Source organism: Chiroxiphia lanceolata, chromosome 6 (genome assembly GCF_009829145.1).
Source record: "Chiroxiphia lanceolata isolate bChiLan1 chromosome 6, bChiLan1.pri, whole genome shotgun sequence".
NCBI lineage: Eukaryota > Metazoa > Chordata > Aves > Passeriformes > Pipridae > Chiroxiphia > Chiroxiphia lanceolata.
Genome location: NC_045642.1, coordinates 1,549,130 through 1,562,702, shown reverse-complemented (window position 1 = coordinate 1,562,702; position 13,573 = coordinate 1,549,130). Strand labels below are relative to the sequence as shown.

Here is a 13,573-nt window from a genome sequence, read left to right as displayed (position 1 = left end):
TTCCTAGCACAGGTTTGGGTGAGTTTGGCAAATAGACAAACTGAGGAATTACTCAATGTTTTCCCAGTTTAACCCCTGTCACACCAATCACTTCAACAGCGCCAGTCCTTCATTCTCCTTCTCTTGTGTTAAGGACTGAGGAAGTTGGACCTGTGTCTGACCAGGACATGTGCAAACCAAATGCTGGGGACTGGAACACACACCTTGCACTCCTGGAGCTCTTAACATCACCCATTCAAGAGAAAACAGCCAATTGCACCATCACTGCTCAGTTCTTAATCCCAACCCCACAATTTTGCACTTGGAACAACACTTTTATAACCCAATTACAGCCCATTAAAGAGCTCCATGTGTAGCATGGACAGGTACCCCTGGGATACTGTCAGCAATGCCTGAATCCATTGCAGGGACCTTGCTTTGAGCTCCCCAGGGCCGGGCACCCCGAGGATCTCCCCGAATAATCCTTTCGGTGCGCGCTGGAGTCCTCGGGCTGCCCCAGCCTGGGGGGCACCAACAGCACTGTCCCTCCAGGGGGCCCAATTTGGTCCCAAGGCTTCAATGGACATCCCAAAAGGCATTTCAGGAGGCCTTCTTGGGAAACTCAAGTACCCAGAATATGAAAGAAACCAAATACCTGTTCCCAAGGCCAAATAAACCTCCAAGTCTGGACTCCCAGATTAGTACCCAAAACACCAAATACTCCACCCAATGTGTATGGGTAGGAAGCCACAAGAAGGCCTCATTTCTGAAGGCAGGGGGATCTTGCCTGTGTCCCAGACTGGTCCGGGGATCTGAGGCCCTTCCCGAGAAAATCTCGGTGCCGGCGTGAAGGCCCAGAGATCCCTTGGAGCCACGGGAGAGCAGGCACAGAGTCCCTCCTGGGGGGCCAGTTTGGCTGCCTGAACTCAGTTCTTCAAAGAAGCCTCTAGGACTCAGCTGGTGAGTTTTAGAAGCCAGGCATTCCTTGCTTACAACACCCTGCCATGATCCCAGCCCGCCGGGTGTCCTGGCAATCAGCTCCCTAAGGGCACACGGGGGTGTCTCCACTGCAGCTGATGGGAGGGGTCAGCATTACAGGAGGGTTCATTTTCTTTCCCTGTATTCCTGTTCTGTATTCAGGACATTCCCAACACAAACCCTTATAAGGTCTCTGAGGGGCTCCATCGGGGGTCTCTGGTGCTCACCTGTGCCTGCAGCCCCAAAAGTTCTAAGTGACCACCTTATCAATTTCAAGACAATTTACCTGGTTTTAGAGGAACTTGGTGGTGCCTGGCTGCTGCCTCAGTTCTATTCTTCATTCCTTCTTTACTTTCTTTGCTTAGTCCCTTTAAATCCCTTGGCTCAGCTCCTTGGACTTTCCAGGGTACATCCCACTGCAAAACCTACCAGTTCTTGATACATCTCAAAACTCAGACATCAGGGAGTGAGGCAGAAATCAACTAATTCAGGGTACTACCTCCAATACTGGGACAAAAATGCCATAACATTCCACGGCCTCCCTTGGTAAATAAACACCAAACAGCTCAGACACAAACAATAACCTGCACACTACAACCATCTGGCACTGCTGGTTCAACACGGTCAAGTCAGTTGGGAAATTACACAAGGTGAACTTTCTTCCAAGTTCCAGTTATGATACAAAAATCTGGGAGATCAGAGACTCCCCCATACAGTTTTACTTTGAGGAGAGAAAGAAACCAAAGCCATCCCCAGGGCTGCAATAGCTCAGGTTCCCAAAAAGGACCAGGGGCTGTGCTGGGGCTTTTGGCTGCCCTGGAGCACAGAGAGGAACACTATGTCACCACCCCCCTTGTACAGCTGAGAACCCAAAGAGCAGCCACACCAGCAGCTCCTGGAAGCCCTGCTGTGCTGGGCCTTGGGGAGGAAAGGCTCCTTTCTGCCTAGGAGCCAAGAGCCTCCTAGCTGAGCACTTCTCCTGCCAAGGCCATTGGCTCTGAAGATCCACTCAGATGGGAAGTTCATCAAGTGCAACTTCTTGGAATGAGAAAGATTTCTGTTTCCTGGACAATCTCTTTCCAACTGAACTCAGAAGTACATATTAGAGGTTCAGGTGCTGCCTAAAATTTCTTACAAGAACCTCTAAGACTCAACTGGGGAGTTTTAGAAGCCAGGCATTCTTTTATTACTATGATCTTGAATCATTCCAGCCCACCAGGTGTCCTGGGAATCAGCTCCCAAAGGGCACACAGAGGTGACTCCACTGCAGCTGATATGGCAGCCATTACATGAGGGCTCATTTTTGTTCCCTGCCCTGCATTCCTGTTCCATACTCAGGACATTTTCCAACACTTATGACCATACACACCTACCCTTATAACGTTTCCAAGGGGCTTCACCGAGGGCATTCCCAGGTCTGCTCTGTCTGGAGCCCTCAAAGTCCTCAGTGCCTGCCTTGGGAACCTCAACACAACTCACCTGCTTACACAGGAACTTAGTCATGCTGGGCTGATGCCTGAGTTCCCTTCCTCCTCCTTTCTTCACCTCCCTTGGTTGGTCCCTTTAAATCCCTTGGCTCAGCTCTGGGGAGTTTCCAGGCTACATCCCACTGCAAAAAGGATTAGCTCTTGTTACATCTCAACACTCAGACAGCATTCCACCTTTTTTCTTGACACTTGGTCATTAGGTCAGTGTCTCCTTATTTAAAGCATAGTTTGACTCCTCAGTGACAACAACTGACAGCCCTGAATCCTAACACAGGCTGAGACACAAACACGGATGGGAACTCTGAAGGATCCACTTTGTTCTGCTCACCAAGCAAAAGGAGCTTTCCTAACTCAAGAAGAAGAGACCCCAGGTCCTTTTTCTGCAACATTAACTGCTATAAATGTGATCCCCAAGACCTGGAAAGGCCCTTTCCCCTTCACCTGCAGGGCTGGCAGTGCCACCACTCGACACGGCCCCAGTGGCTGGGCAGGAACAGAGGGGCTGGGGCGTCCAATCCATCGGCCCAGGCGGCACCAGGAGTTCCTGCAGTTCCTGCAGGGGAGAGCCTCAAGCCAACAAAGGATTATAAAGGACCATTTCTTTCTTTAACGTGGAATATGGGGAGTTGGACAAGGCTGACTGGGGCAACAAGGACACACTCAAGGCTACCTATTCAAAGGATCTACTAGCACTCAAAAGGTATCACTCTGTCCTTCTTTCAGGGGGAACCCAGGAAACTCTCTTTGCCAAAAGCCTCCAGGAGGATTTCCAGCTTTTGGGGCTCTCTTTTAACCATTTTTCCCATCACTGTAGCTGGGACTATCACCTGCCCTACAGGGGGAACAGCCCACAAAGTTCACCATCAGGGATGCCATTAACTCAAAGTCCCTTGTCAGGGGGGTCACTGCACACCTTGGCCTTTGTTTGCCCTCCCCACCAAAGATGCTTCCAACAGTTCTGAGACATCTGGCAGACCCAGAGCTCTCCACAGGGAATGCTTCAGCTGCTTAAAGGCTGCCCTTGCACCATCTAGCCAAGGCAGGAAATTCTTACAGGTTGTTGGAAAAGTTGGCATAACAGTGTTACCACACATCCAGAGGGAGCAATCCAGAGCCCAGTCTGTCCCACCATTCCCAGGAAGGCAGTTCAGGGGCTGTCTGGGACTCAGGGAGGAGTCACGGGGCTTCTTTTCTTCCTTCCCGCTGTCCAGATTTTCTCCTGCAAAAGCAAAGGTTTCTTGGCTTTCCTTGCTCAAGCAAATGCAGCAAAGGCCATCTTTTCAATTTAATACTGGAAACTACTCGAGGTTGTCATTTCAGGGGGTTTTCTCAGGTCCTGCACTAATCAATCCCCTTGGCCATTGGTTTTCTTGGCAGGTTCTTGTATTCACATTCTACAAGCAAACCAGGAGGAGCAAATTTAGCTGTTACTGCAACCAATCCAAGCTGGCATTCTGATTTTAAAGGATATTTGCTTTGTCCTACCAGTAGAGATCCCACAGTAGGGGTAATACCTACAGGTTTTGCCCTCTTCCACTCTCCTGCAATTCCACTGGCCCACACCACAGGAACAACTGCAGCTGCCACTTCAGTCGGGACCTTGCTGCTGACAGGAGTTATTCCCTGCACAACAAGAGCTGCTGCTTTGACACATTTAGTTTCAGCAATTACAGTGTCAATAGCCCCAGTTTTCAATTCCATTTATGCCTCAACTTTTCCACTCAATCTCTTCCTAGCACAGGTTTGGGTGAGTTTGGCAAATACAGAAACTGAGGAATTACTCAATGTTTTCCCAGTTTAACCCCTGGCACACCAATCACCTTAACAGTGCCAGTCCTTCATTCTCCTTCTCTTGTGTTAAGGACTGAGGAAGTTGGACCTGTGTCTGACCAGGACATGTGCAAACCAAATGCTGGGGACTGGAACACACACCTTGCACTCCTGGAGCTCTTACCATCACCCATTCAAGAGAAAACAGCCAATTGGACCATCGCTGCTCATTTCTTAATCCCAATCCCACACTTCTTTAGCACTTGGAGCACCACTTTTTATCACCCAATTACAGCCCATTAGAGAGCTCCATGTCTAGCAGGGACAGGGACCCCTGGGATACTGTCAGCAATGCCTGAATCCATTGCAGGGACCTTGCTTTGAGCTCCCCAGGGCCGGGCACCCCGAGGATCTCCCCGAATAATCCTTTCGGTGCGCGCTGGAGTCCTCGGGGTGCCCCAGCCCGGGGGGCACCAACAGCACTGTCCCTCCAGGGGGGCCCAATTTGGTCCCAAGGCTTCAATGCACAGCCCAAAAGGCATTTCAAGAGTCTTTCTTTGGAACCCACCAACGTGTACGGGTAGGCAGCCACAAAAAGGCCTCATTTCTAAAGGCAGGGGGATCTTGCCTGTGTCCCAGACTGGTCCAGGGATCTGAGGCCCTTCCCGAGAAAATCTCGGTGCCGGCGTGAAGGCCCAGAGATCCCTTGGAGCCACGGGAGAGCAGGCACAGAGTCCCTGCTGGGGGCCAATTCTGCTGCCTGAAATCAGCTCTTCAAAGAAGCCTCTAAGACTCAGCTGGTGAGTTTTAGAAGCCAGGCATTCCTACACACTTAGGTATTTTAAGAGCTTACTGACTGAAAAAACATAAAGCTTTTATCGTGGACATCTGAACTTTCACAGACAGCTCCTTTCCCCTTTCCGTACAAAATTATTTTCATAGTATCATTTAATAGGAAGTGCCTGGGAACCCCAGACTGTGCTTTCCAGAACAGAAAATAAACAGAGGGAAGGACAAGTGTAGCACGCTCCAGAACAGACCTGACTTTAGTTTTACTCTTTGTGTTCAAATACAGCATAAAAAAACTCCAGCAGGAGAGCTGGCACATTCCCAATGGTACCCTGAAAGTCCATCCTACAACTGCTGTAAGCAAGCTGGAGTCATACAAGTCCCTTGTTCCTGTAGATGGCTGGGGATCCTTTCCATCTGCCTCGTGCTCTCCCAGCAGGAGAAAGGGTGACCTCAGGGACACGGTGGCACTCGACATCCTGCTGAGAGCAAGGAAACCTTTTTTTGCTAGAGAGCACAGCAACCCCCCTGTCCTTGCAAACTGCCTCCTTGCAAAAAAGGAACCAGTTCTCCTGGATATTTTTCCAGCACTCGAGGTCTTTTTAAGCTGCTCTCATGGCACCAAACCTGCTCGGGGTCTCTCCCAGCTGTTGGCTCTCCGTGGAGTTAACAGGCACACACTCCATTCCATCCTCCCCCAGCCAAACCCAGTTCTCACCGGCAGGACGGGCCCTGCCCTTACCTGTCCAAGCTCCCGGGCTCGGCACAGCCGTGGGTACAGAGCAGCTTCCCAAGGCAGCTCCCGCCCGGCAGGAAGCACAACTCGCCACACTCCACCAGCCGCGGGGCACTGACCTGAGCTGAGCCCCAGCGAGGGCACAACTGCACAGAAAAGGAGCAAAAAGCATTAATGCAGCACCAAGAAACTAAGCGAGACCAGTCTTTGCCTCCTAACCCTGCACGGGGAAAGGCTTTGGGATTCCGAGGCAAACCCTGAGACACCCAGAGAGCAACAGCCCCGCAGCCCTGCCACGGCTCCCCCCAGGGGCACCCGGCAGGCAACGGGCTTACCCGGCCCCCGCTGCCCAGCACAACGCGCCCCTAAACGCCCCCAGCTGCCCCGGTCCATAAACCCAGCGGCCAAGGCGCTCTCCCCTCCGCAGCCCGGGCAGCAGCGGGGCCGCACCCTCAGCCCTCACACACAACCGCCCGCCCCTGCCCCGCCGGCCCTTATGTACCGCGGGCCGGCAGCGCTGCCCAATCAGCACTCGAGCGCCTCCGCCCAATCGCAGCCCTCCTGTCCCTGCGGCCCGGCCCCGCCCCTCGGCGCGGCCCCGCCCCCCGTTCCCTCAGCGCGGCTCCCGCCGCCGCCGCAACCCCGGCAGCGCTGCTGGGGCCGGGGAAGGGCGGGTGGGAGCTCCGCGGGCACGGCCCGGCCGGGAGCTCTCCCGGGAGAAGAGGGAGGCTGGGAGCGGGGCCCTGCGGGGCATGCGGCGTTCTTGGGGGCGGGCGCTGCCTGCGGCCGGGATTGGCTGGGCTGGCACGGGGGGCGGGGCTGCGCGGGCCCCGGGCTATAAAAACCGTGGCGGGGGGGTGGGGGTGGGGGGTGGTTTCAGCTAAAAATGTCACCTCTGTCCCCTCTAAGTTATCCCAGGTTTTCCCAGATGAAAGTTGCAAGGAAGCACACTCCCTTATCAATGATTTGCTTTAATTAACCAACTCAAATGAACTAATTAAAACCAAATCAATATTATGTTATTCTCTTTAATCAAGATATATATACGTATTGCAGAATACAAAAGAACTTTTTTAGCCCCAAAAACTCTTAAAAGAGATATATAGGGCACGGCTGCACTGCACCTCCAAACCAAGGAGAATCAGGAGAAAAGAAAAACCCAGATTGAGATTCCTTGGAGATTGGTGCAGCTGCTTCCATCCAAAAAAATCCTTGGTCTGCATGAACACCTGCCTGAATCCTAGGAACCTGTGATGTCATCAATATCCTCATGGTCCTTTTTATTAAAAGCAGATTTCCACAGAGAATTAATGAAATACAGAAAATTAAACTGAAATGTAACTGAACAGTTCCCCCAGCTCAGCAGGTTGCAGCATCCAAAAGAAAATTAACAGAAAGATTGTGGACTAGGATCATCACCAATCCCAAATCCCTAGTGTGGAATACCACTCTGCTTGGTTTTATAAATCACCACTTTTCTTACTGGACAAACCCACCAACTTTAGTTCAAATTCACCAAGTTCAGAACTGCGGCCACATGGATTTTACTGCCCCACGTGCATGGTGGAACCCAGGAAAACACAAAGGGTGTGGTCCTGTGGGAATGTTCACAAGGCACCACACGGATCTGATCCGTGACTACAGCCCAGTGGGAGATCTCTTCCCAACCCTTCCGGGTGTCCTGATGGACACACCCTGACACACAACAGGTTCCTCTGCCAGCTGCTTTGGGGAGTATCTGTAAGGTGCCACAGAGAAAGGAGCCCCTCATAGACATAGTCTTGGGACTCACGGGGAAAAAAGCACTTTTCAGTCTTTAGCATCTCCCACTCCGTCGGCATTGATAGCAAACATGGCCTCAGCCTCGGGAAGACACGGAGAGTCGTAGATTTTACAGATCCTGGTCTCTCCCCGTCCTTTCCGCAGGTACAGTCTGACAGGGAGAGGGAAGGAAACAGGTCAGGGTGCACAGCCTACTTCCAGAAAATCATCATAATCCATAAAGCACTATGGAGAACTGTAGGAACATTCCCAAAATGTTCATTTCCCTGAGGGCTCAGAGTGGCACTAAATCGAAGCACAGGCTGGACCTGCCATGGACAGATTACATAAACCCCAGAACTAAAAACTACTGAGCCAATTCCATGAACCCCAAATCAGGCTCCTGGGAGGCGACCATCTCTCCTCTCACCTGGTGGTGGAAGCATGAGCGATGATATTCCCTCCGATGGGTTTTTTGGGATCCGCAGCGAACATGGCGGCTCCGTCCACCTGTGCCACCACCTGGTTGGTGATGACGACGGCCACGCCGAACTGCAGGGGCAAACAACCAGAACCCAGCTATTCCCCACAGTCTGAACAGAAAGGGGGGAAACAGAGCCAGGTGCACCCCTGGTGTCCATAACCGGGGCATCGAGCCCCTCCAAACCAAGGGAAGCGGAGACAAAGCCCTTTGTGCCAAATAGCTGGGATTCATGAGGAAAGCGAGGAGTTCTATCCGGGGAATGAAGCAGCGCTGTGTTACCTCATCTGCCAGGCGCAGCAGCATCCGTAGGAACCTGGCCAGGTGCATCTGCCTGGCGGAGAGCTCCCCCCTTCCCGAGTAATCCGTGCGGTACAGGGCCGTGGCGCTGTCCACGATCAGCAGCGCGTACCTGCCAAAGGCACTCGGGGTCAGCAGCACTGCCAGGCACAGCCAACGCCTCCACGGGAGCATGCCAGTGCCTGGAGAGCTGGGATGCTGCTCCAGGTGGGGTGGCAGCTCCTCCCCACACAAGAAAACCCAGCAAACCGAAAGAAACTCCTGCGTGGTTAAAAAATTAGGTTCACTGTGGTGATACAAATGTCCTGTTTGGACAGCACAGGTACCTGTGGACAGTTCCTACACACCCCGTTCCAACCATCACCTTCCCTCTAACGCTGTGTAAATCTTACTTCCAGTCCCAGGTTTCCTGGGAGCTTGGAAATAATCAACGTTATTTCTAAAAACAGTTATAAACCGAGCTTTAAAGTTGTTTCTCAGGCTGGCACTGAGGGACAATTTACTGTGTTTGTACAGTGACATCGGGCTGAGCCAGTCGCTGTCACCCCAAATTCCAGCAGCCAGACGTGTTGCTGATCACTGACTGCACCTGGATAAGCCTAAGGATAACCCAGTTTGGGAACAGGATCCACGACATCAGAGTTCTTACCGTGACTCAGCCATCATGGCCGAGGCCTGATACAGCAGCTGGGTCTGGTGGTCGGTGTTGAAGCCCCGGGCATAGGCCACGTTGTCCAGGACGTCGCTGCCAGACAGGCCATACCTGGGGAAACACCAGGGGAAATAAAAGATAGAAACCTCTAAGTGACAACTTCCTCCACAGGAGCTATCCTGCAGCTTTGCCTAAAGGCTGGAATAAAAACTCACGTTCCTGGGAGAGAGAAAAACAGAGGGGAAAAAATGCAACACGTGGGGATGAAAAGAGAACAGAGTAATTGGAACCGTTTTAAACGGATGAGAGGAAACAGCTTCAAGTGACACCAGGGGAGGTTCAGGTTGGATATTGGGACATTTATTAATGGAAAGGCTGTCCAGCCCTGGCACAGGCTCCCTGGGGCAGTGGAGGAGTCCCCATCCCTGGAGGGATTTAAAGCCCTGTGGATGTGACACTTGGAGACATGGGTTAGTGGTGGCCTTGGCAGTGCTGGGGAGTGACTGGATCGTAGAGGGCTTTTCCAACCTGAACAATTCCATGATTCCAAGTACTCTCTGTATACAGCCAGCACAGACACACCTATGACTGCTGCAAACATAATTTCCCTTTCTCATCAGTATCAAGTGTTATCAGTGTCATCCAGAGGCGTTGCCAAATATCCACCAGTGGGAGCACTCATTTTTGCAGGAAAAGCCAGCAGGATTAGACCAAATTCCCTTCCAAGAGAGTTGACAGGATCTGGTACTGTCCCCAGCTGCTTGGGAAGCTCACATGCCCTTCCAGTAGCAAAAAGTGAGGGAAATCACTTCCTGCTGAGGGACAATGACACGAGAGCTGTGGGGAGAGAGCGGCAGAGACGGGAGAGGAACAGCAACACCAGATGTTTCCAGAGTGAACGTCTGTCAAGTCAACCTCCAGGGGCTGTGTAAAATGTTTTCCAGCTAAGCTGTGAGGAGATATATTCCTTTCTTCCCCTCACAGACCTTTCAGCCACAGCCAGGAGCCGCTCCGGACGGAAGGTGCCCTCTGTGTCGATGTACATGGCTTTTCCCTCTCCACCACCGCGGTCAATGGGGAGCTAAAGGAGAAGGGAATGAAGGAACATGGAATGAAGTGTCCATAAATACACCAGAGGTGGCCTTATGCCCTCACTGATATCACACATAACATCATAGGTAACATCCCAAGTTACTGTGACTAAAGTCCCACTTAGCTGGGAAAAACAAAAGGAAAGATTACTGGTTCTGATCTCCAACACCTTCCTTGTGGTACCCTGGAGTGTCAGGACAAGGGGGAGGGATAGATTGGATATTGGGAAGGAATTCTTCCCTGGGAGGGTGGGGAGGCCCTGGCACAGGCTGCCCAGAGAAGCTCTGGCTGCCCCATCCCTGGGAGTGTCTAAGGCCAGGCTGGACAGGGCTTGGAGCAACCTGGGCTAGTGGAAGGTGCCCCTGCCCATGGAATTGGATGGGCTTTAAAGTCCCTTCCAACCCAAACCATTCCAGGATTCCATGATTCCACATAAGAGGGCAGGTGCTCAACTTTGAGTTGGTAAATTTAGGGAGTCAACTAAATTACCAATTTAAGTCCAAGCCTCTAATATTTTATGGAATACTAAAATCTCTTGAAGTCTGAAATTAAAGAGTACACGAGCTTGGAGCTTCTGGACCAGGCTGTAACAAGCAGTAACTCTGGAAAGCAATAAACACTTGGAAAGCCAAGAAAAGTGCCCAAATTAGCAAATTCCCAAATGCTGTGGTGTCTGTACATTGGACTGTAATGAGGTGACCCACTCACCTGACAGGTGACTGCCAGTGTGTGACACAGCTGTGTCTTCCCAGTACGGAACTCCCCGAATAACTCTGTTATGGACCCTGTTTCTATTCCTCCTGAAGGGAAGAGAATAATAATAAAAAATAACAATAAAAATTACAAGCAAAAACCACATGCAAAAACATCGCAATTACAGAGACTCAGTAAAACACTTAATTTGGCCAAAAGTTTCAAAATTAATTGGGAAAACTCATTGTCATCCTGAGGTTTGTTCATGTTACAGATAAAAAGCTGAGGTGTGTTTTTGAAGATGCTGCAGAGACGAAATTATGTGGTTTATTTTTGGATTAACAGAAGAATGGTGAGATGGTGATACCCAGTTTTGCTTTCTTGAAATATGTCACAGACTATTCAGAATAACTCAGAAACATCCCAAAAAGGGACAGCTCTGGATCTTGCATTGTGACTAAAAGGCTTAAAAAACTATTTTTGCAGCTTCTAAAATGAAATCAATTATACAAGAGCAGTACTTGAGGAGATTTTTCACTTAACCACAACTTGTTCTGTGTGATTTTCTGCAAGGATCATGTTCACAGTAAAAAGCCCACCCCAATAATGGAGGTTAAGCAGTAAAGAGCAATAAAGTGATTACCCTGAAGCAGTTTGTCCAGTTCCTTGGAGCCAGTGGTGATCTGGATGATCTCCGACCTCCGCTGGTGGAATTCCGTGGCCGTGGTGAAACCCATGGGAACCAGCTTGGCTGCCTCAGCCTGAGGGAAAACCAAACAGAGCAGTGCCAGGAGAGCTCACCCTGTTCATTAACCCCCAGTAATTAATATTTCCTGCTTTGTGGAGAAGCACCTGTATCATTCCACGCACATTTTATTTTACAGACTGGGCACTAGTTGGTTTCTCTGAACAGAATTGAAACTGTGCTCCAGGAAAAAGCTCCAACATCCATTTATTTATGGAAATATCTTCCTCTTGCCCCCCCCCTTCCAGCTCAGTTCTGTCCTGGTGGGTTTTGTCCCTTCTCATCAGAAGTCATATCACACCTCTAACCACCTTTACTGCCCTTTGAAGACCTTCCAAATTCACCAGAACTCTTCAAGCCAGCAGAAAGAAGCTTGTGGAACATCTTGGGTCAATGTTCCATAACATCCTTACCAGGATTTTGTCAGCTTTGGCCTCGCTGATGCCTTTGATGTTCAGCAGCTCCTTCTTTGGTGCATAAGCCACGGCCTCCACGGTGTGAAATCCAGCCTCTTCCAGCTTCTTCACATCGTTGGCATTTATACCACATTGCTGGGAGGGAGGGGGAAAAGGGGACAAATTTTGATTATTTTGGATTGTTCATGGGGTTTTTTTTGACAGAACACGAATAAGAATTTAGCAAGAGTTTTCAGATACACCTTGCTTTTAAAGAAAAAGGTTTAGATGGGATATTGTGAAGGAATTCTTCCTTGTGAGGGTGGGGAGGCCCTGGCACAGGTTGCCCAGAGAAGTTGTGGCTGCCCCATCCCTGCAAGTGTCTAAGGCCAGGTTGGACAGGGCTTGGAGCAAGCTGGGCTAGTGGAAGGTGTCCCTGCCCATGGCAAGGGGGTGGTACTGGAGGAGCTTTAAAGTCCCTCCCAACCCAAACCAGTCTGGGATTCTACGAAAAAGACCAGGAGACCTCTGGAAAACTTACTCCAGAGGCAGGTGCTCTCCTACCTCCAGCCTGGATATGAGCTGTGGCCCAAAGCTCTCCTCCTCTGCCGACGTGTCCGCGTTGGCCTCCAGCTGCATCTGCATGGCCATGGCAGCGAGGGGCCAGGACCCCCTGGAAGGGACCAAACATCTCAGGATCCCGTTTCAGGAAGAGCTCGTGAGGTCACACGAGTCAGAATCATGGAATTATTCAGGTTGGAAAAGCCCTCCGAACTGGCACCAGCTGTCGTGGCTGGGCTGTGCCCCGGAGCCGCCCTCGGGGCAGCCACCAACACCTTGAGAAGGGGTGGAAGGGGCTCCAGACCCTGCAGAGGATCCATCCCACCCTCGGGAATGCTGAGCAGGATGGGAGGCACGAGCTGCCACGGGAAACTGAAGGAAATAAGGGAACTCACACATTTTGGATACAGTACAGAGTTTGGATATTGTAGTGACAGGACAGCGGGGGGATGAATTTCAACTGGCAGAGGGGAAATTCACACTGGATAACGGGAAGGAATTCCTGGCTGTGAGGGTGCTGAGGCCCTGGCACAGGTTGCCCAGAGAAGCTGTGGCTGCCCCATCCCTGGGAGTGTCCAAGGCCAGGTTGGACGGGGCTTGGAGCAACCTGGGCTGGTGGAAGGTGTCCCTGCCCATGGCCGGGGGTGGGAGTGGATGATCTTCAAGGTCCCTTCCCACCCGACCCTTCCGGGACTCCACGATTCCCGCGGCCCCCGGAGCCAGCAGCCCCTGCCCGGTGCCAGCCCGCGGTCTGTGGCTCCCCGGTGTCCCCGCCGTGTCCCCCCGCCGAGCCGGTCCCGGCCCTTTGTTCGATCCCCTCACGGCCCCTCAGCTCCCGCCCCGCTCCCCTCAGCCTGCCCTGGGCCGGCGCTGGACCGGCCGCTCCCGGCACCGGGGAGGCCCCGGGGGAGCCCCGCGACCGCCCGGCGGGACCCGCCTGTCTCACCCCGGTGCCGATCCCGATCCCGATCCCGGTGCCGATCCCGATCCCGATCCCGATCCCGTCCCGGCCGTTCGGACGCTCCCGCCGCCCCGTCACGTGACCCGCCCGCCTGCGCGCGCAGAGGACCCGCCCCGCTCGGGAGCGCGCGCGGGAAACGGCTCCGGGAACGGGACGGGAAGGGACGGGAATGGGAATAGAATGGGTTCATGGA

General features: G+C 52.1%; 2 protein-coding genes across 2 annotated transcripts in view; both read right to left on the bottom strand.

Annotated features, from left to right (window-relative positions):
• Positions 1 to 13,573, bottom strand: part of LOC116787990 (deleted in malignant brain tumors 1 protein-like) — a 499,349-nt gene that overhangs the window by 5,113 nt on the left and 480,663 nt on the right. The window contains exons 11-12 of the mRNA XM_032690198.1: positions 5,746 to 5,885; positions 5,255 to 5,485 (exon numbers count right to left, since the gene is read on the bottom strand). Of these exons, the coding sequence (XP_032546089.1) occupies positions 5,375 to 5,485; positions 5,746 to 5,885 (251 nt within the window). The 3' untranslated portion in view covers positions 5,255 to 5,374. The remainder of the gene's footprint in view (positions 1 to 5,254; positions 5,486 to 5,745; positions 5,886 to 13,573) is intronic.
• Positions 6,748 to 13,479, bottom strand: RAD51 (RAD51 recombinase). Its single transcript, XM_032691634.1, has 10 exons — positions 13,366 to 13,479; positions 12,423 to 12,531; positions 11,877 to 12,014; positions 11,362 to 11,479; positions 10,734 to 10,825; positions 9,920 to 10,014; positions 8,931 to 9,044; positions 8,264 to 8,393; positions 7,931 to 8,052; positions 6,748 to 7,672 (listed from the first exon to the last, which is right to left on the bottom strand). The coding sequence occupies exons 2-10, from the start codon at positions 12,507 to 12,509 to the stop codon at positions 7,549 to 7,551; spliced, it is 1,020 nt and encodes a 339-aa protein (XP_032547525.1). The 5' UTR covers positions 12,510 to 12,531; positions 13,366 to 13,479; the 3' UTR covers positions 6,748 to 7,548.

What these genes read in the sequence shown, in the direction of transcription:
- RAD51 (XM_032691634.1), bottom strand. Translation starts at nt 12,509, where the DNA reads ATGGCCATGCAGATGCAGCTGGAGGCCAACGCGGACACGTCGGCAGAG. An exon ending in AGCTCATATCCAGGCTGGAG is followed by an intron (nt 12,015 to 12,422) that starts GTAGGAGAGCAC and finishes CCTCCCTCCCAG; the next exon opens with CAATGTGGTATAAATGCCAA. An exon ending in CCAAAGCTGACAAAATCCTG is followed by an intron (nt 11,480 to 11,876) that starts GTAAGGATGTTA and finishes GTTTTCCCTCAG; the next exon opens with GCTGAGGCAGCCAAGCTGGT.